Source organism: Malaclemys terrapin, chromosome 13, assembly GCF_027887155.1.
Source record: "Malaclemys terrapin pileata isolate rMalTer1 chromosome 13, rMalTer1.hap1, whole genome shotgun sequence".
Classification (NCBI taxonomy): Eukaryota; Metazoa; Chordata; order Testudines; family Emydidae; genus Malaclemys; species Malaclemys terrapin.
In genome coordinates this window covers 17,469,707-17,489,553 of record NC_071517.1, presented here as the reverse complement: position 1 = coordinate 17,489,553, position 19,847 = coordinate 17,469,707, and the positions used below count along the sequence as shown (strand labels likewise).

The 19,847-nt window shown below is 41.1% G+C and overlaps 1 protein-coding gene across 8 annotated transcripts in view; it reads left to right on the top strand.

Annotated features, from left to right (window-relative positions):
• TNRC6C (trinucleotide repeat containing adaptor 6C) overlaps nt 1-19,847 on the top strand; it is a 578,100-nt gene that overhangs the window by 553,128 nt on the left and 5,125 nt on the right. For 6 of the 8 annotated variants that reach the window (XM_054047763.1, XM_054047761.1, XM_054047759.1 and 3 more), the window contains 9 exons: nt 939-1,022; nt 1,365-1,596; nt 3,279-3,446; nt 4,347-4,538; nt 4,687-4,830; nt 13,995-14,141; nt 15,367-15,483; nt 17,709-17,903; nt 19,253-19,323. In XM_054047763.1, the coding sequence (XP_053903738.1) occupies nt 939-1,022; nt 1,365-1,596; nt 3,279-3,446; nt 4,347-4,538; nt 4,687-4,830; nt 13,995-14,141; nt 15,367-15,483; nt 17,709-17,903; nt 19,253-19,323 (1,350 nt within the window). The remainder of the gene's footprint in view (nt 1-938; nt 1,023-1,364; nt 1,597-3,278; nt 3,447-4,346; nt 4,539-4,686; nt 4,831-13,994; nt 14,142-15,366; nt 15,484-17,708; nt 17,904-19,252; nt 19,324-19,847) is intronic. The other 2 variants (XM_054047762.1, XM_054047766.1) reach the window with 2 other exon arrangements.

Genomic DNA, 19,847 nt, shown 5'->3' with positions numbered 1-19,847 from the left:
ACTGCAACTTGAGACCATTGTTCCTTGTTCTGTCATCTGCCACCACTGAGAACAGCCGAGCTCCATCCTCTTTGGAACCCCCGTTCAGGTAGTTGAAGGCTGCTATCAAATCCCCCCTCACTCTTCTCTTCTGCAGACTAAATAAGCCCAGTTCCCTCAGCCTCTCCTCTGTGCCCCAGCCCCCTGATCATTTCCGTTGCCCTCCGCTGGACTCTCTCCAATTTGTCCACATCCTTTCTGTAGTGGGGGGCCCAAAACTGGATGCAGTACTCCAGATGTGACCTCACCAATGCTGAATAGAGGGGAATAATCACTTCCCTCGATCTCAAGTATCAGAGGGCTAGCCGTGTTAGTCTGAGGCAATGCTCGATCTGTTGGCAATGCTCCTACTGATGCAGCCCAATATGCTGTTAGCCTTCTTGGCAACAAGGGCACACTGCTGACTCATATCCAGCTTCTCATCCACTGTAATCCCCAGGTCCTTTTCTGCAGAACTGCTGCTTAGTCATGTGGGACCTCACCCGTCCTCCATTAGTTCTCATAGATGATCTACCACATCTATCTCACAGTTCCGATATTGGTTCGCTGGGTCCTTAAGTAACTTTGGATCAATTTCATCAGGCCCTGCCTACTTGAGTGCATCTAACTTATCTACATAGTTTTTATCCTATTCTTTCCATATTTTGGCTTGTGTTCTTTCCCCTTGCTAATATTAATTGTATTAAGAATCTTGTAATAATTTACCTTTTTAATTAAGACTTTAACAAAATAGGCATTAAACACCTCACCCCTTCTTGTCGTCAGCCATTACTAGCTCTCCTTCCCCGCTAAGTACAGGACCAACACCTTATATTTTGTAACTTACAAACACACCTCAAACAAGTATGTTAGTTTTTTTTAATGTATGACTTTTGAACTTTCTTGTTTCCTACTTGCAGGCGTACCAACGTTTACAAATCCAGCAGCAGATGTTACAGGCTCAGCGTAATGTTTCCGGACCTATGAGACAACAGGAGCAGCAAGTAAGTTTAACCTGCCAACTTGATTTCAACATTAGATTCTGGTTTCAGCTGCCTATAAAGATTCTAATTCATTACTCCAAATCAGTTAGAGAAGCATTAAGTAAACCAAACTATATTGCATGGATTTATATTGAAAGAGAAGAATACCAATGGTACTGAATGCAGTTCTTCTTTCCTCACTTTTGAAAGACTGCTGTTGAACTCTTAATTCAGTTAATTCTTTGTTTCAAAGGGCTGGATGTTGTGTTGATTCAGTTTAGAAAGTGGGGCAACATGGCCTGTGTACCTTTGTACTATCTAGCTTTTGTTGATTTTTTTTTTTTTAATGTCTTTTGTTGCCAGGTTGCACGTACAATCAATAACATGCAGCAGCAGATCCAGCAGCACCAGCGCCAGCTGGCCCAGGCCCTGCTTATGAAGCAGCAGCCTCCCCCTCCACATCTATCTTTGCACCCCTCTGCAGGCAAATCAGCCATGGATAGCTTTTCACCCCATCCCCAGGCTCCTGGCCTACCTGACCTGCAGACCAAAGAGCAACAGTCTTCACCGAACACCTTTGCTCCTTACCCTCTTGGTAAGTGTTCTTTCATTTAAGCTACCACTTACAAAAGAGAGGGGATGGTGTTTATATGTTTAATTATTTCAGCTTCTGAGAACCTGTCCTTTGCTCTAGGTCAATGGTTTTCAACCTTTTTTCATTTGGAAGTCTAAAAAATTTTGAATGGAGGTGTGGACCGCTTTGGAAATCTTAAACATTATCTGCAGACATCCCCCCGCGCACACACACACACCCAGAGTCCATGGACCACAGGTTGAAAACCACTGCTCTAGGTGCATTACAGTACTAAAAATATAAAATACAAGAGAAAATCTACAAAGAGCATGTTAATGAAATACATGTTGAGTTGCTATACTAAATTACAATTGTTTATCCCCATCACTGTAGTAGCCCTACACCTAGTCATCATCATAGCCTACCTCAACTCACTCCCCCAAAAGCCTGAGAGAAATTATGAATTTAGCAGCGTACTTAGAAAGCTAATTCTTGATTCTGGAGCACTGAAGGGGGGAAAAAAGTTCCAAAGTCAAGGATCTCTTACAGAAAATGCCCTACCAGCACTGCTACCGCCCTCCTCTTTAAACTGGATTACAGTGCATTAGATGTCAATGTGTTTATTTTTGTCAGCCAAATGTAGTGTGATTGTGAACTAGTTCCAGTCTAACTGGACTATATGTTTTTTACTAAAACCCAAGAGGATATTAAGGATGGTTTTGTGTGCAAGGCAATTGACTGGGATTCAGGAGATCTGTATTTGATTTCTGTCTATGCCAGACTTCCTGTGTGACATAGGGCAAATAGGGTAATTTATCTGTGCCTTTGTCTAATCTTTGTAAAGTGGGGTTGATAATACATACTTATCTTACAGGTTAGCTGAAAGGGTATATTAATGTATGCTAGATACTAGAATGATGAGCACCACAAGGTCAAAAAGGTGCTTATAAATATATGAAGGGCCTAAGCCTGAAAGGTGCTCAGCACCCTCTGACCTGTTAACTTTCAGAATCATTTCTTGAAAATCCAGAGATCCCTATCTTGGAAAGATAAAAAAGTTCTTCCCTAGAATACTGTCTGTGTATTGATTATAAAAATGTATCGTTTAGTCTTTATTATAATTTTTAAGTGCATTAAACGTGACCCTAAGTAGAAGAGCACCAACTTAACAAATAACAAATCAGTATTATGCAATTGGTGGCTGAGGTGTTAATCATTTTTAAAAACATTGGTAGCCCAAAAAATGAATTTCCAACAAGGGTTTGTTAGAAAGTTGTCAGGAATGATCTGTCTCAGTGATGGAACATTGCAAATTCCTTGCTTGTTTTAATTTTGAATTCTAATGCAAAATGCCTTTTCTGAGACAACTAGGAAGAATTAAAATGGAAATGCCGATGGCATTAAAATACATCCCTACGGTGGGTTCTTTTTCTCATTGTCAAATGGTTTAATTTTATCTGAAGTTAGTGGGAGTTTTAGCAGAAACTATATGGTGATATTTTTTAGAAGAGTAGAATTTATTGAGCAGCAGGCTGAGACCAGCTTGTGGTAAATTGACATACAGTATATACAGAACTATTTCTATCTGAAATCTAAAGTTCAATAACTCATTTTTGTGGATAATTAAGCACCAAGAATTAATGTTGGGGATTGGGAGAGTATAAATGTTAGGAATATGTAACAACCCATCTGCTTCCCCTTAGCTGGACTGAATCCGAACATGAATGTAAACAGCATGGACATTACTGGTGGTTTGTCAGTGAAGGATACTTCTCAGTCTCAGTCTCGCCTTCCTCAGTGGACACACCCCAACTCAATGGATAATCTGTCTAGTGCTGCTTCTTCACTTGACCAGAATTCTAGCAAGCACGGTATGTCACATCTATGTTTATCAATTAGTACTCTTAGGACATGATGGTCAGATTGGCAAAGCAACCCAATTTCCAGGCATTCTCTGTTATAAGAGCTGGTACAAAATACCTTTTCAGATTATAAACTGTTAAGTAATACTGTTAAAGAGCTTCTTCCGGTATAGGCTGTGTCATTATGGTTGCAATACATGGAACCTTCCATCAAAGCTTTGTTTAAAAATGTTTTTGGTTTGGTGAATGTAGTTCAGAAAAATGAGTGAATAATAGCACCAACTAGAACCAGCCTTAATGTGGTAGGCATTGTGCAAACATCCCTCCCAGAAATGCCAGTGTACCTCAGTACAGAGCTGCATCACTTTGTCCTAACTGTAATGCATTTTAACTTCCTTCCCCAACTCCACCTCCAAAATCTTGAGTCCTAAATTCCCAGCTCTGCTCAGAGTTGTGCTCTATTAAGATTACTGTGTTCTGCTTCTTTGTCATTAGCAGCACAAATCATTTCACTTCAATGATAGCTGTTAACCTGCAAATATTTCTGCTTCCCACATTAACTTGTTGTAGTGTAATTCCTATTCAGAATCACCGTATCCATTTGTGCTTGTTTTTGACAGAGATCTTCTCTGAATTGCTGTTAGCTAACTTACAGTTTGATGTGCTACTGATGTTTTCATCAGATTGAGTTCCTGGGAATGCTAAGAAAGACTATCTTGAGCTATGTTAAATCTTGTGTGATTGTTTGTTTTCTTACTGTATGTATATTTTAATTATATTACTTAATTTTAAAATTCAGAAAGTTTTAAGGACAAGAAAAATTACCAAATGTAATAGAGATGAAAGGAGCAGCCAAAGAATGAGTCCTGCCCCCTAAACAAATTATTTTTTTCCCTTCTGTCATTTCAGGTGCTATTCCTGGAGGTCTAAGTATTGGTCCTCCAGGAAAGTCCTCCATTGATGACTCTTATGGACGGTACGATCTGATCCAAAACAGCGATTCACCAGCCAGTCCACCTGTAGCTGTTCCTCACAGCTGGTCACGTGCCAAAACTGATAGTGATAAAATCTCCAATGGTTCCAGTATTAACTGGCCACCAGGTAACAAAACACAAAAACATTACCTTAAAAATACTGATGTCACTGAATCTTAGTGCGGTTTTATTTACTGAATCAGTGTCTTTCCTTGTGTGGGAGCTTAGAGCGAAAGATAATTTCATAGACTCTTGCTTCTGCTCTTTTAAAATAGAATTTCATCCTGGAGTGCCGTGGAAAGGACTGCAGAATATTGACCCTGAGAATGACCCAGATGTCACTCCTGGAAGTGTTCCGACTGGGCCTACCATTAATACCACCATACAAGATGTTAATCGCTATCTTCTCAAGAGTGGAGGTAGAGCAAAAGTCACATAAACACTTTGCACCTCTGTATTCACTTTGTTTCCCTTCCTTCCAAACATTTTAACTAACTGTCGTATTCCTAAATAACAACAAGGAGTCTGGTGGCACCTTAAAGACTAACAGATTTATTTGGGCATAAACTTTCGTGGGTAAAAAATCCACTTCTTCAGGTACATGGAGTGAAAATTACAGATACAAGCATAAATATACTGGCACATGAAGAGAAGGGAGTTACCTTACAAAAGGTACCATCATGTGCCAGTATATTTATGCTTGTATCTGTAATTTTCACTCCGTGCACCTGAAAAAGTGTTTTTTTTTTTTTTTTTTTTTACCCACAAAAACTTATGCCCAAATAAATCTGTTTATCTTTAAGGTGCCATCGGACTCCTTGTTGTTTTTGTAGATACAGACTAACACGGCTACCCCTCTGATATTTGTCTTATTCCTGTGTTGTGTATATAGTATATTTTTGTTCAGTAGAGAATTGTCTGTACTACTTATGTGCAGATGAAAGATGGATCTGATAGTGTTCATGCTTTGTTGCTACTGCCGAATTTCCACCATAAGTCTGGAAATTTTTGGCCCACTAAGTCAGAATTTGGACGTTCCTGGTTTCTTATTGGAAATTTACCACTTTTCATACTGGTGAAAACTCTCAGGCTTAAATATAAATCTGCATGTTTTCCAGGAGGTTACTTACTATATTTAAAAACTAAAGCTGTTTGGTTTTGCTCTCCACACAGTCCAGCCTTTTCTCCTACTTGATACAGCAGTGAAGTCATAATATCAAAATCAGGACATCACAATTCTTTCCATGGCAATAAACTGACATCATGAAAATATGATTTGTGACTTCACTACAGGATCAAGCAGAAAGAGAAGATGTATTTGTACATCCCTAAAATCAGCCAAGAGAGAGTTGGAAAAAACTTCTTGTATATAAATAGTCTCTTCACCTTCCTCCATCCCCGTCCCCATAAGTTTTACACCCGAATGAAGAGGGATCCTCCCTAAAATATTGAGTCATTGGACTTTAGTACATCTCAACAGGGGTCCATAGCTTTGGAAAATAGACCAAACTAAAGGTAGCTTAGTTGTTTTGTGGTCATGCTGTGACCTAATATGTAAATTGTCTGAAGAAAGCAGTCTAGTAGAACACTATAATGTACAGAGCAGAATTATAACCAAGCTGTCAGTAGGACCTGTAAGGACTTTAAAATGTAGATTAAGCTATCATAGTCACTTGTGGGTGTTTGCATAGATTGTGAATCATAATTATCATTGAAGCAAGTTTCCTATTCTGAGCAGTGGAACTTGAAGCTGTCAGGTAAGAGGCTGTGGAACTTAAAGGGAGTGAGAGATGACCGGGGGGGTAGGGGGTGGGTAATTGCATTACGTAATGTTGAATTATGTCATTATCAGATGGAAAGCTGTCAGAAAGTAGTCTTTGTTCAAGCTAAAACTTCAGTTATTTGTGTGCATGAGTAATACTGAATTAACTCTTTAATGACTTAAGGTGTTTTTAAGGGAGGGGAATTTAAAAATTTTTTAATTATTTTTACACTGCTAATCAGGTAGGCTTAAAGAAGTTATTTAGCTATGGTTGAGATTCTGATGCATCCAGTATTTTATTTGTGTTGTGCCAACATTAGACATTGGTGTGACACTGAAGATGAGGTTGTCTACTTTGTACATTTATATATAATAATTAATGGTTCTGCATCATGCCAGTCTCATATCTGTGTAATTAGAAAATGTATTCTAACCCTTTACATAAATAGTGTATGAATAAATAATTATACTATTTCTTGGAGTGCTGGTCCCTATGTGTATTCAACACATGGGTACACATACATGTCATGCACCCAAGTCCAGACATTCTTCAGAGCAGTGTCCACTGACTCACACATGCACAGTGATTTCCCTTGTGCTCCTGACTGAGAGTATAAGGAGCAATGCGGATCAATGCCTTTCTAGTTCCTTCTTACTGTCTCATGGCCTGAGTTGGAATCATGTCCTCCTTCAGTGTATAATCTGTAAAGTAATCTTGTTGTAAATAGTTTTTATATCTAGTTTATTAGTTTTAGTTAGCATATGTTTATGTAGGATAAGTTCCCCACCACCCCAGCCCCCATTCGGGGAACAATCCTTTCCGGTGCTGGGACTATGCCCAGAATCCCAAGATTCAAGAGTTGCGTCTCCTGCCCTCATTCCTTCTCCATTAGTGACAAGCATCAGTGGTGCCGGTACCACCTGGGTGAAGTACGTATATCAGCAAAGTGCAATATCTGCTCATCTTTTCCATCCAGAACTAGAGAGGCATGAAAGTTCTGTCTTAGGAAGTTTCTGATGGAGGAGGATGAGGCCCCATGCACTCTCTCTCTCTCTCTCTCCCCCTTCCCCCCCCCCCTTCCCGTGGTACATCGGCCTCAATTAGCAGCACCCCTCCAAGCCCGAGCTTTGGAGCAAAGCCTTTACCACTGAAGACCAAAGACTACTCCTACAGGGCTCCCCATGAGAGTAAGGGACACTTTCATGGGCGCAAGGATAGATCCCCTCAGAGGACTGTTCATAAGAAACCCATTTCCTCCCTGAGCTGATCTAGGTTGGGCAAGACATCACAAATGGAACCCACGGAACTGGCTCTGACAAAGACTCCCAGATTGGAGGGCAAGGCACGAAAAAAGAGGGTCCCAGCAGTGACAGTGGGACCAAAGCAGAAAGACAGATACACACCAGTCCCTTCTACGAGTGGGGTCTGGGCCCCTCATTGGTACCACCTCGTTTACCCAAAGACTGACCAGTGGCAACAGATGAGCCACGTCCTTCAGATGTCCCAGCTGGAACTCCCCGAACTCCGGGCCATACAGAGACCTTCATAATCCCAGAGGATATATTACTCCCTTACCTGCAGTCTCCACTCCTCTTGGACCCTGCACCCCTGAGGAATGTCCTTACTCTGGAGGAGGAATCATTCTCAATGTCTCAGGAGTAGTTACATCCCCCAGACAAGAGTGCCTGCTATCAATGATTCCACCAATGCTGATGGAATCGTAATCCGAATTAGAAGAGCCAGAGGAGATGGAGGCATCAGTATCTCCGAGAAGGCACAGGAGTCCCGACAGGCACTCGATAGGTTATACCTATCACCCAGATGGGGAGGGATAGCTCAGTGGTTGATAACATCACTCCTTTCTTGTCTTCTCCACCAGATGACCACCAGCAATACCAGGAGCTAATGCAAAGGGTCGCTAAAAATCCACATATCCCTTTGGAAGAGGTCCAGGACCTTCAATGCTGACTCTTGGACATTTTACAACCACAAGAACCGGCCAGAGTAGCCCTTCCAATCAACGAAGCCCTATGAGGGATGATGTCCCTAACCTCTGTTTGCCAGAAGCTGAGAATGGGCAATGGGATGGATCACTTAATGATTACCTGTTCTGTTCATTCCCTCTGAAGCACCTGGCATTGGCCACTGTCAGAAGACAGGATACTAGACTAGATGGACCTTTGGTCTGACCCAGTATGGCCGTTCTTATGTTCTTATATTAGATCCAGCCAAAGCAGTTTGGTACACACGTGCATCTTGTGCCCCTATGCCAAAAACGGCCGAAAGATGCTACTTTGTTCCTGCCAAGGGAGCTGACTTTCTATTTTTCCATCCTGCCCCTAAATTACTGGTGGTATGGGCGGCCAGAGAAAGACTGAGGTCGTACTACCAGACATCCACATTGGTAGAGAAGGGCGCAAAGAGACTGGACCTCCTAGGTAGGAAGGTCTTCTCCTCTGCAGGTCTGCAATTTAATTCAGCTAATTACAAAGCCTTATTAACAAAACACAATTTCAAAACCTACGTCAGACTTATGGGCTCCCAGTGGAAGACCGAACCCAATTCCAAGCTTTCCTGTTCAAAGGAAAACTAGTGACAAAGTTGACTCTCAAGCTGCAGTAGATGCCGGAGATACTGCATCCAGAAATTTGGCCACACAGGGCTGGTCATGCAAAGGGACTCCAATTGTCGGGCTTTCCTAGAGAGGTCAAAAACACTATCCTTAGACTTCCCTTTCGACAGGTCCCACCTGTTTAAATAAAAGTCCATTCTGCGATCCCTGGGGTTTTACACTTCAGCCCCCAGGAGAAGAAACCAGAGACAGCCCTTCAGGCCACAACCACCCCCTGCAGATGCTCCATATTATCAGAGTCCACCTGAGCCTCTGTCAGCTCCTACTTCCATAGCCTCTGCTTATTCCCAACCTCAGGCCAAAGGCCATTTTTTACATGCAGGTTGAGACTTGCTCACCACTGTTCATGCCACTTACGCCTTCCCCTGTCAAGTTTGGAGGTCATCTTATCCTCTTCACCCACACCTGGAACAAGATCACCATGGACATTTGGGTCCTGGAGATTATACATCAGGGATACTCTATAGAGTTTCTTTCCTTCTCCCCTTACAGTCCACCTCCCCAATCCCCCTGGCAGGGACCACTCTCATCAGAATCCCTTTTAAACCAGGGAGCAGTAGAATGTGTCCCACCTCAATACCATGGAAGAGGGTTCTTACTCCCCATATTTTCTAATCCCCCAAAAAGACAGAGGATGGAGACCCATCATGGACCTTTGACGACTCAATCTCTTTATTCTGAAACTGAAATTCAAGATGATTATGCTGGCATTGATAATCCGTTCCCTTCAGGAGGGAACGTGGTGCACAGCTCTTGACATGAAGGATATATATTTCCACATTGATATTCATGCATCTCACAGAAAATTCCTATGCTTCATAATCACCCAAGATCACTACCAGTTTTGTGTCCTCCCTTTTGGGCTTGCTGCAGCACCCAGGGTATTCACAAAAGCGTTTGCTGTAGTAGCAGCCCAGATGCGACGCCAGGGCTCTACATTGTGTTTCCATACCTAGACGACTGACTCCTGGTGGGCCAATTTCATCAGGAAATCCTATCAGCCCTGGAATTTATTCAGCACCTTTTTGCTACCTTAGGGGTTTGCATAAATAAAGAAAAGTCCATTTTATGACCTACGAGGACAATAAACTTTATAGGATCCCAGCTGGACTGAGTTTCTGCAAAAGCATTTCTCTCGCAGGCAGGTTCCACACAAAGAGCAACTTGATCTCTGACATTACATGCAGACCATGAACTACTGTGCAACACTGCCTTTCTCTGTTAGGCCACATGGTCACATGCACCTAGGTGACACCATTCACTAGACTCCGCTTGCGGGGACTACAAGCATGGCTTCATTCAACCTGCCGACCAAGCAGAGATCACATCGACTCCAGATGCCAGTGCTTTTACTGACATGATGTAGCATTATTTCTAAAATGCCTAGAACAGTGCCCTAAAGAAATTAAATGAAAAAGATGGGAGAGGGTAAGTGATGTCCAGCAGCAACACAGTGGTGTAGTTCTGAATTATCCAGAGGGGTGGTTTCTTAGATCTCCTCAGCTTCTAGTTTCATCGCCAGTGTTTCAACAAAAAGAGCAAGAGCTAGCTCCAGAATGCCCCTTCATTTACCTATGCACAAGTATTGGATGATGATAACTTGTGGTGTATGTGTTTAAGTTCAACTTTATATCTAAATGGCTTGTCCCTCCTGGCCAATGAAAGGGTTCTGTTGTGGATGATCTCCATACAGATGGACCTTTTATCATAGTTAATTCATTGCAATTGGTCCTATGCAAAGGTCTGATGTTACTGGGAGGTAATGTTTGTTCCAATCTTTGTTTTACAGAAGTTTTACAAAGAAACAATCAAGTAAGTTCTAGTAATTTAGCTACACTTTAATACTTACAATAAGTTGTGCTAAATGAATTCTTCAATATAATGAGCCACTTAGGGAGGGGTTTTACCAGAGAATCCCTATCCATAGCTGTCTCTAGCACAGTTTCCAACAGAAATTGCAACAAACACTCTCCTTAGCACTGCTGTAAATCTGGAATAATTGCATGGGTTTCAACCATTATTCTGAATTTGGAGTTATATAAATGAGAACAGAATGTGGGCCATCTTGTTTCATTTTTAGTTTTGATCTTACTGCTACAAGATTTTGAACAATATAGTTTGACCTCCTTCATATAAACCTGAGGTTCATCGATTTCTACTAAATTTAGAATGTCAATGAATCATTTATGCATTGGAAAAGTAAGAATACAAAAACCGATGCTATGAAAAGTGCTTCAGTTGTGGGTTACTATGAAACAGTCTTTGAGTTAGGGTGTAATAAAATATTGTTCGTGTGCATCATCCAAATTGGAGTATTACAAGGTTTAAAGTAGTTAGCCTGCAAGGTAGTGGTGGTGGTTGGTTATTTTTGAAATCTACTTGTGTCTGCAGTGTAGCCCCTGGAATCACCATTAAAGTTGCCCTCCCCAATCTGAAATGGCACCCCTCTCTGGGCTACCAGCTTCCTTGCACCCTCCTTCACTCCGAGCACTGCCTGCTAGTCACCCATGTGTGGAATACACATAGGGACCAGCACTCTAAGAAGTAGTGGAGATTACTTACGGCAACTGGAGGTTCTTAGAGCTGGGTAGTCTCTATCTGTATTCCACCACCTGCCGTCCTTCACCTATGCTTTGGATCCTGTTGGATTGCGGTAAGAGGGAACTGGAGAGTCATCGACCCGCAATGCTCATTATACCCTTGGTCAGGAGCACAAGGGAAACTACTGTGCATGTTCAGGTCGATGGATGCTGCTTTGAAGAATTTCTGGACTCGGGCGCATGGTGTACATGCATACCTACATATGGAATTACAGATAGGGCCACACATCTCGAAGAATCTCCAGTTACAGTAAGTAATCTTCTCTTTTTTAAATGGCTTGTCAATATTCATTACCATTCTAGGGGCATACATGCTCCTTTGAGACAAAATCCTATGGAAAGCAGTGACTCTGGGGCTCACTAATATGCTATCTTCCTTCATCAGCTTTTTCCTTTAATTTGTGTAAAGAATTAGCATTGTAATGTTAGCTTAGCTGTTTGGATAGCTTTTGTCATTGCATAGTACTGAGGTGTCTGGTCTCATGCCCAGTTCTGAGCACATTTGTCAGCACCTGTTCCTTCAACCCTGGTCAGATTCCTTGGAGTTTGAGATTATATTATGGCATGCCCTAGTGTAAGAGATGGACTTAAAAGCTGTGCATCTTGTGGTACAAAGAAGACACTGACAGACCAGCATTTCCGATGCCTAAAGTACCTCAGTGAAGGTCACTCACAGGGTCAGAGCATGGCTTGTAGTCCTTTTATCCTTCATACCCATAAGCAGGCAGATGCCACGCTTTATTCCCCGTTCTTGAAAAAGCGTTGCTGGATGGTCTGCTCTGAGTTAAAAAAGCCATTTGGAATCATTTGGATATTTTTGGCACCAAATAGATTTCTGAATCATGACTCCTTGAAATCCTCAGGTTCAAATAAACTCGAGGAAGGGCAGTGTGTTGTGCTTGGCCTTAACTTCTTACTCCTTGATATAAAAAGGAAGATAAAAATGAAAAGTCATGACTTAAATATAAGAATTTGTCGCAGAAGTCACGGATTCCGTAACTTTTCAGAAACCTCTGTGACATTTTCCGTTCAGCTTCAGGCCTGTTTGTGGGGTGGCAGAAGCAGCGCGATCCTCAGCCACTGCTGGCAGCGGATACTGAAACACCCCCCAACATCCCTTCCTCACCCCAGCAGTGGGGCTTAGGCTCTCATCCCCGCCATGGGTCTCAGGCTTCAGTCATCCCTGCGTCACACCCCTCCCGCACTATCATTTTTAGTAAAAGTTGCAGGTCATGGACTTCCATGCATTTTTGTTTACTGTCCGCAACCGAAAAATACTAAAAATAACGGTGACAAAATCTTAACCTTGGTCATGACTATTCCTCTGGGTATTTCGGAATCCCCCAGGAAGGGTCTGTTTTGAAAGTAGGTTAGCACCAGCAGAGGCCTTGGCATTGAGGCTTCTTGGCACTGACAGGTTCCTCTGTGTTGGTGTGTCTGTTGGTGCCCAGCAAGGTTGGACGGGTGAAGTCTAAGCAATTTGTTCAACTTTCGTTGTCTTCTTGCCAACCTTCTCAATGCCAGTTTAACACTCAATCCCTGTTGCTGTAGTGTAGGTGAGGAATTAGATGTCACTCATGATTGTCCTGTCCATTTTTTCCCCACCGTCTTTGAAACGTCAGTCTCCCGTTACCATTAGGCAGTTTGAGGTATCCTAGAAGTTGAGGCCTCTGGCCCAGGGATTTTTGGTGTCCATTCTGCTGCCATCAGAAAGGGAGTTTGAGACCCATCCAACTGTTACAAGGTCAAAGTCCAATCTTTATTTGAAAATTGCCAGTGATGGAGAATCCAGCACAACCCTTGGTAAGTTGTTACAGTGTTGAATTAGTCAAATGATAGATCCCTCATACATAGCATTCTGTAAAGATAAGTTGGTTCCACAACCTATCCTAAGTTTCACCCAGGTGTTAAGTTGCAATTTGGACCGAACTAAACATATCAGTGAGTCAGTCCCCTAGACTGTTTGTATCATCTAGGAAAACAAGCTGAAATTCCCTTTAATCTCCCCCTTTTCCTGTCCCTAATGGCACCTGTGGTAGTTTGGGGGAATGTGGCTGTTATTTCCCACCCCCCCCCCCCCCACGCCCTGGACTTTTGCCGGCTCCCTATCTTGGGAGAGTAAGCTGACATGGCTATCTGAACCCTTCTTCTATCTCCATGTTTAATCTTCCCTCTGTCCATCCCACCACCCCAACTCCCCTTACTGGTTCTGCTACCCCTGCTTTCCAGGAAGCTACTTCACCCATAATAGATGGACTGCCTCCCTTGCAAACCTTGCCTCCCTACAATGATGTCTGAGAGGGAGCTTCCTAAGGCTCACTCAGAATAGCAGCAGGGATCCCAGGCGTTCTGGAAAACTTCCCCAATTAGTTTATCAGCTCTTTCGAGCTATAACTGATCCTAACACTCACTTTTTTTTTTTTTTTTTTTAAAGGTGGGGGTATTATGTTTATACCAGTACTTCAGTCATCTGAAATTGGGGAGCTATACTGACAAACAGAAAGAAGAAAGATAATTGACCAGTAACTGTAGTGTAACCATAGATCCTCACTTCCCACCACCATTCTTCTTCTATGTCTTCATTTTAGATTCTGAATACATAGAAGGAACTGAGGGACAGTTATGGCTGAGGATCCCTTCCATGCCTTCAGGTCTTGAAGGTTCAATTCTGCATGGAAGCATTGTGCAACCCCAGCTGCTTTCGAGAGGGTTCCGACTCAATGGCAAGAGAGCATGTGCGTCCCACTAGTGTTAATATGTACTGACACTATACTGTGAGAGCCTCAGTTACTGATTAGCAATCTATCTTTAGGCTGTATTCTTAGTTTCCATTCTACTTCGTATAAGGAACTGTTTGATGGCGGGAGTTTAGATGTGCAGCAGCCACTGGTGCCACGTATTTATTCAATTTCAGTCAAACTGACGTTAAAGTCAAGTTGCAGTGTCTATCTTCTGGGTGCTGTATAAATCATTAGTCTCTTGTCTCATCAATAAAGATACAAAACGTTTCCTAATTGTGAATCAGAATGAGGCTTTTGTATAGCATATCACCTTGTAAAGAGAAACAATTTTGTGTTTTCTGAATTAATATATTATGTACACACAGTATGTGTATGTATGTTTTGAATAATGAAAGTAACTCAGAATATGCTGCTAATTGTGGTTGATTGTTAGAGTGGATACTTTCAGTTCATAGCCTCCCATTCTTTGTTCTGACTATTCTGAAGGTATTTTATTCTGTGTTCCAGTCCCTACTTTTGGTACATGGTATATTCGGTATATTTGTTAGTGAGTAGGAAGGTTTTGGATGTATGTTTAACATTCCTAAGGCAACTTTGTGTGAGTTTGTTGGACACACGTTGTAGAATGATTTGCCAACTCAAGATGGTTTCAAGTTGTTTCTTACGATTGCTCCTTTGATATATAGCTAGTTTTAGAACATTGTTATGATATACACATTTATTTTACCTGCTACAAAACCTAAATTTGCAAAATACCTGAGGGTATTTGTGGGCATTAGGGCATGGGGAGAAGTGCTTACTTCAGCAATTTTTAGGTATCAAGGATATTTGATTGGTTTTACATATACATTCATATCCATCCACAGTTGCTGGTGCTTGGATAGGCTGATAAGCATGTTATAAAATGCAAATAGACAGCTTCCCTCCTTCAGATCTAACTTTAACTCTGATGTCCCAAGAGTCAGATAATCTTAAGGGAAATCCAAAATTTGTCTTCTGCATGGGCACCAACACACTTGCCACTGTGGTGCCAGCTTTCTTTTCTTTTATACCGAAGAATTCTGCTTCACTTTATCATGCTTTCTATAACATTTCATTCATGGTTAGAGGAAGTTGGTTGCCTGGTTTGTATTTGCACATGATGTAGTTAGAATTGCTTATTCTGCAGCAAATACCATTTTGCCCATCTTTCTTAGTTGCTTCTTTGCTGGTTCTGCAGGGTCATCCCCAACATCATCTCAGAATGCCACGCTGCCTTCATCGAGTGCCTGGCCGCTTAGTGCCTCCGGCTACAGTAGCTCTTTCAGCAGCATTGCATCCGCACCTAGCATTGCAGGTACGAGAAATGGCCTTTCTACTTTCAGCATCCCTCTCCATCCCCAAAGAGCAAAGGCCCTGAAAAAGTGCTTTCCTCTGGTTATAATAATAGTACTACAGACTTCATATCTTTTGAGCACTGTGCTGCTCCCACTGACAGCTCTGCAGTGGTGAGCATTTTAACCAGGTGTCTGGAGTTGTGAATATCTGATAAGTGCACTAATGAAATATATATTCAGCCCACTTCATACCATTATGCTACCACTTTATTTTGGCATTCATACTTCTCCAACAAAGTTTATTTTTGCTCCAGCTGTGAGGCAGAATTTCTCTGTGAGAACTCAATGATAACACTATTGCTGGATCTTACCAGGAAAGGTTGATCTGAAAGCTATTGCCAGTAAATACAGTTTCAAAACTGAAGAGTTTTCAGCCCTATTAATACACAGGAAACAGTTTAGCACTAGCTCAAGGAGGTGTTTTGATTATTTTTAATAAGAAAGCTAAATAGGAATAAGTTTGTTTGTGTTTTGCCTGTCCCTTTAGTTAAGTAGCTGCTATAAAGTTCTAGCCCCAGTATTGTTAGGATTTCTTTGAGTCCAGCAAACTCATGACATGGAAGATGTAGAAAAACTTTTAAAATTTCCGAACTTAAGTACTGCCACAATAATCAAGGCTTCGTATTTCCCACTGCAGTTGAAAACTTTCTAACACAAACTAAATGCAAAGAGAGGCAATCCTGTCTGCCAAATCCTGCAATCTTGTCTGTCTCAAAAATAACTAAATCTTCAGAGTACTGAAAGCTGGAAATGTGGAGCCAGTATAATATAAAAATACCCATTCTGCTGATTGCTTTATTCATGTTCATATTTAATAAATTAAAAACCTCATGTTAATTTAAATTAAGCTTGAACATCCAGGGACCTTAGTGCAACATTTAGGTCCACGTTGCCACAAAGCAAAGGGGCCTGGAAGTGTTCTGTTATAAGGAGGGTAAAGTAATGGCTTGCTTATCCCTTAATTTTATCTGCCATGCATATTTCCTTTTTATGTGTTTGTTTTTTTGCTGTTACATCCTATCTGCATGTGAACCTCATAAGAATCAGTGACATCTCAACATCTAACTTTTATTAATGCACATTCATTATACATTAAATTGTAGGCCCAGCTGCTGCTACTAGTTCTAAAAATCAAACTTTCAAATTTCTTTTCTCAAGCGGTTACTTGAACAATATTAACAACTTCCTTTTTGTCACTGCAGTTTGCACAAAAATATGGGCCTGACTGGCCACTGACTTTACACCAGTTTGACTCCGTTGACATCAATGGAGTTGCTCTTGATATACATAGATGTTAATGAGAGGAGGAGAATCAGGCTCTATATCTTTGGTATGTGTGTAGCTACATGAAAGACAGGCAGGTGTGTGGAAGTTTAACGGTGAAATGTTTCAGAGATGATCATTTGACAGTGTGCATTTTGTTTGGTAGTGTCTATAATTTGAGTTGGTCCTGTTTGTGTTAATGATACCAAAATGCTAACCTGTCCTTTTTTTGTTTTAATGTTTGTCTTTGAAATGTATAATTTTAGGTCATTATAGTATGTTTGATAAAACTCCGGTTTGACAGGAATTGGAATAAAATAATTATGATACCAATATAAATGAAGGTAGGATTCAGAGCATAACAAAAAGTTGTAAGAACTGGTAGATTGTGATATATAGGGCTTTTCTTGTAAAGATTGATAGTGTTTCAAAGAGGAACTTGTAAAAGAATCCATACGCCTGATGCGTTTATCTTTGAATTTTCAGCAGCATAGGAAATTTTTCCCTTTCTACTACTTCTGGAATCAGCTTAATTCTGAATCATGAGAACTCGTGCGTGTGCTAATTTCTGTATTTTTAATAACCGTGGTTGTTCCTTCTTGGGTGCAGAAAGTATAAACGTCATTATTTTAATAATTTGGGCTGAATAACTTAGAACGTATACAGTAATGATTTTATTTTTGATTTTGGCTAATCAAACATTCGCTAGTCTTGTTTTAAGGTTCTTTGTCCTTTATCAGAAAGAGAAGTGCTGGGAGCTGCAATAGCAAGTGGACAATAGTAACAAATGTCAGATACTAGTAGATTAGAATAACGAACAGTCTTGAGGATCACCTCTTCACTTACTGGAGTTGCAGATTGTTCAGATTTTTTTTTTTAACTTGCTTACCAAAAATATATGAATTACGTTTCTCTGTTGCAGGTAAATTGTCAGACATCAAGTCTACGTGGTCCTCTGGCCCAATCTCTCACACACAAGCCTCTCTATCCCATGAACTATGGAAGGTACCCAGAAACACTACTGCTCCTACGAGACCACCTCCAGGTTTAACAAACACCAAGCCATCATCTACCTGGGGTGCCAGCCCACTGGGTTGGACCAGCTCTTATTCCTCTGGTATTCCTCTGACTCCTACATTTTATAATATTGCAATGCTCTGTTTGTTTTTATTCTCCATGTTACAGTAGTATGGCACCCTTTTGCTCTAGTACTATGTTGCAGGTACTTGAGGTTCAATAAATGCAGTTGAAATGCAGATTTTATTTTCAATCACTTAGGGTGGCTCATACTCAAAATAAAGTCATGGGTCAGTAGGGCACGTTTCCAATCAGTGGGGAATAATTTCACTACAACAGGGGTCTTTGTTTATAATACTTTTGCTCATTTTTTCTAAATATCTTGAGACCTTTTTCTTGCTTTGTGGCAGGTGTTTTTCTGTGAATTGTTGCAAGACTTCAGTATTAGCTAATTAATCAGTAGAATTTATTACATAGAATATACATCCACTGCTTAATTTTTGCCAGGACTGAGCCCCGGCACCTCTAGGCATGGCAGTTTATAGCCCTGGCACCTCTGGGGTTGCCACATCCGTTTTGAAAGTAAAAAAACTGCTTGAGCCCCGCACCTTTCATTACAAATTAAGCACTGTACATATCTACAGCAGGGATGCAAAACATCCAGGACCCGATTATCCCGTCAGTTGTACGATGAATACAACTGAAGGGATGATGGGGCCCCCAGACAGTAAGGTATAATTTATTTTCTGTCAATCTTTCTTTGGCTGTCATAATTTTGTTTATACACAAATTAAAGGGGGAATATGTATATAATAGCTATATACCCTGTGTATTTGTTTATCATAAAGCATTTGCATCAGAAAAAAATGTCATTACTAATACCTGACTATTCCATCAATCATCTTCCCAAAAAGCTGGGAATTTAATGTTCTCCCCAATTGTCAAAGGCTGTTGCGTCCACCTGATGGCCACAGAGTGCTCATGCAAGGATTCCATCTGCAGCCTCAGTATTTTTACCAAAGTGACTTTGGAACTATTGCAGTTTTTCAAATGCCACTAGAAAATGTCATCTCTGTTGCTTTTAAATTGTCACCTGCTGGCTAATTCCAGTGTAACTGAAGAAAGTTTTGGTGACATATTAGCTTTCATCAATATAGTGTCACAGTGGCTATCTACGAAAGAGAAGGCAGGAATGTGAGAAATCCCACTGGTCCTTCAGAGCAAACTGGGAGCATCCTAATCATGGAGCTCCCTCCTTTCATTCCAAATAAGAAAGAAAAAGAGGATGGAGATAAATTGCTTATTGGATTGCTCATGAGCATGTTTACAATAGCAGTTGCATTGCTAGTGTGTTGTATCTTGCACATTCTTTATTCCTGGTGAGTTTGATTGTTGTATTGTGCTCTCACTAAGATGTTAAATTGTTCCCTTTCTGGATTTATGATATAGGTTCTGCCTGGAGTACTGACAGCTCAGGAAGAACAAGCAGCTGGCTGGTTCTGCGTAACCTCACACCCCAGGTAAGCAGAATAATACAACTGACTACACAAAGAACCATGCTATACTTAAGAAATGGTAGGAAGAACCCTTATCAGCTCTGGTAATTTTGGTCAGCTGCAATGAGTATATAATATTCATCTATGTAGCAGTAACAGTAATATGTTGAGATAAATCCACACAGTGGATTTAAGCGTTTTAATGGGAGCCATTGTGGGCTCGTGCATAGCACACTGGATTAGAACTCAGGAATCCCTGGTTCTGTTCCCAGCTCTGCTACTGGCCTGCTGGGTGACCTTGGGCAAGTCACTTCCCATGTCTGTTTCCCATTAGTAATTATACCTTTGTAAAGCACTTTTAGATCTGTGGATGAAAAGTGCTATATAAAAACAAATCAAATATGAACTCTGAGTCTGTATAATTAGCCGTTCCAGTGTATATCATTTATTTGTTTAAAAGTTAGTTGTGAGAATGGTGTTTTGGGGGCAAATTCAAAGATTTGAAGTCCCAATTTTTCTGGGGTTTCTCTTATGCTCCCCAATCTGTC